Source organism: Octodon degus, unplaced genomic scaffold (genome assembly GCF_000260255.1).
Source record: "Octodon degus isolate 3935 unplaced genomic scaffold, OctDeg1.0 scaffold00250, whole genome shotgun sequence".
In the NCBI taxonomy this organism is placed as follows: domain Eukaryota; kingdom Metazoa; phylum Chordata; class Mammalia; order Rodentia; family Octodontidae; genus Octodon; species Octodon degus.
Window position 1 is genome coordinate 1,668,621 of NW_004524826.1, and position 2,298 is coordinate 1,670,918.

The window sequence follows — 2,298 nt, forward strand, 5'->3', positions numbered from 1 at the left end:
TCTATCATTTTAGGTTGGTCCCGCAGTTAGAAGTGTAGATAATCTTAATTTACTATGTCTCCTGCTATAATGTCAATAAACCACTTTATAAAATATTCTATACTTCCAGGCTTGCTGCTCATGTACTTATGCACTGAAAAAGCTCTAGAAAAAAGGCACATTTATAGCAGTTACCCCAGAGGTGAGGACGGAAGTAGAGGAGAAGTGGAGGGATCCTAATGTCTTTTTCTAAGGATTACTGTACTTGAAAAATGTTTGATAATAACTCCAATGAAACTTCGAATGTATTTCCTCCTGCGATGCTCCGAGAAGACTGAAAACTCTTCCTTTAGTGTTCCCGGGGGGCCCTGCACATACCTGCCATAAATGTCATTCTTTCTGATGCTAGACACATACAGTGACCATGGAGACGGAAAAAGGGCTCATCTGCGTTCTCTTGGGGTAGGCCCAGAACCACAGGCAAGATAGGTACCAAATGGATAAATAAAACATTGAGGCCTGAAGTCAACACCTTCCCCAAACTGCAGGCAGCACTGACAGCCACCTCTACTTTCGCTGATGATCTTGTTCTTAAGGAAAAACCTCCAGGAGACAGGACACCCCCCCTCCAGTCCTGCTTCACTGCATCTCAGAAAGACAGTGAGTACTTCCAAAGGTCTAACACAGGCTGGGACCAAACCGCCTCCACTGTAATTCTGTCACCTTGTACATGTTAAATGTTTTTAATTAGATGCCATATTTAGAAATAGGGAGCTTTTTCCATAAAAATATCCTGCTTTCCCAGAACTCCAAGCAGACACTTCTTAATCACATGCTGGGCAGTGCCCAGCCGCCTGCCCATCCTCCCTCAGCTACGGGGCTTCCTGGCAGCAAAGCACCAAACTGTACCTCCTTTTGCTGACATTCAGGTCAGTTCCAGTTCAGCCCATTCTGTCTTCCACAGCATGGCGATGGCTCACACCACGCTGATCCACACCATGCTGACCACCTCTCAGCAAACTCAGTGCTCCAGGCTGCAACACAAAGAGATGCATCTGGGTGTCCGGCACCTTAGCTGTAGTTTGGAAAGTCAAACCCGCTTCTCTAGTCTCACTGTCATAGCAATGGCACTGAAGAGTAGGGAGAAGTCCCAGGTTAAAGGATCCCCCTATGGCATCAGGAGGCTGGTAGAAAGTGATGCCAAGCCAAAAGCCAGCGTGTGATCGCAGATGCTGGCTTGCTGGGCAAAGTGCTTCACCTGCCCGTCTCCATTACCTCCACCAGAGGGGCCAGCAGGGCTCCACGGAGCTGTCCTGCGACGGAATTAAAAGGGGATACTGCCTTATATTTCACAAGAATAAAGATGAGTGTGGTTCAGGACAGGAACAGGACGCTCTGGAAGAAGTGACAGTGACTGCAACTGCCATCCCAGTTAGAGTTAAAGAGCACTGAGCAAGGAAACCGGAGGTCCCTCCTCATCCCCACGCTGCCAGGACAGTCTGGGAAACGCCTCTTTCACCTGCTCTTAGGCTGCAATAAAATGCATTTGAGGGGAACATTCATAGGGCCAGGGGCAGCTCTGCAGGACTGCAAGGGGCCTCAACTCCTAGGGCAAAGGAGGTTCAGCTGCATTGACTGTACCGAGACGCAAAATAGGGATGCGGTTCTCCCGGGGCCCCCAGCACCCGAGATAGACCCTCCGAGCTTTATCACCGCCCCAAGGAGCCAGGGTTCCGCCCCTCCAAAACCATGCATTGTCTCTCTCTCCTTCGGAAGGAGGATCAAAGGACCAGCTCCTGAAAGCCTTGCAAAGGAGTGGGAGGTACAGACAATACAGAAAACACACAGCCTAGTAGCTGCACTGGTAAGAGATGCCAAAGCCCGTGCGTGGTCCCTGGAGATCATGCAGCACTCAGCAGAGACCCACATCCCCAAAGACCTACCAGGGTGCGCTCCGGCCCCGAGGCGTCCAAGGCTGGCCAAGGGCGCCCGCACCCCACCCAAACCGCACTTCCTCCTCGCTGACTTTGGGGAGCGCGCACCTCTTGTCCTGGGCTGAGGACGCACGAGGCCCAGGATCCCGGTTCAGGGTGCTGCTCACCTGTCCCCCAGACTCCAGCCGCTTGGCTCACATCCCCCACCCGAAGAGGGGTGTGGACCCTTGGCCTCGGGGGCACGGCCCCCAGGAACCAAGACCCAGCACGCGCTGCTGTTCTTCTTCGGACACTTGAGGGGCTCAGAGTGCACCTCTGCAAGGAGGTGGGGGCTGCGGCGGGCCGAGGGGAGTGGCACGCCCCAAGATCTTCCCACAAAGGGCCC

At 52.9% G+C, this 2,298-nt stretch overlaps 1 protein-coding gene across 4 annotated transcripts in view; it reads right to left on the reverse strand.

The window, feature by feature from the left end:
• The window catches only part of Gpr161 (G protein-coupled receptor 161), a 51,490-nt gene that overhangs the window by 48,305 nt on the left and 887 nt on the right, over positions 1-2,298 (reverse strand). For 2 of the 4 annotated variants that reach the window (XR_002819081.1, XM_023706314.1), the window contains exons 1-2: positions 2,022-2,247; positions 889-1,013 (exon numbers count right to left, since the gene is read on the reverse strand). Coding sequence is in view for 3 of the 4 variants with exons in the window: in XM_023706314.1 (XP_023562082.1) it covers positions 889-904 (16 nt within the window). In the remaining variant the exon portion in view is untranslated. Of the gene's footprint in view, positions 1-888; positions 1,014-2,021; positions 2,248-2,298 lie in introns of those variants that run through there. The other 2 variants (XM_023706315.1, XM_023706316.1) reach the window with 1 other exon arrangement.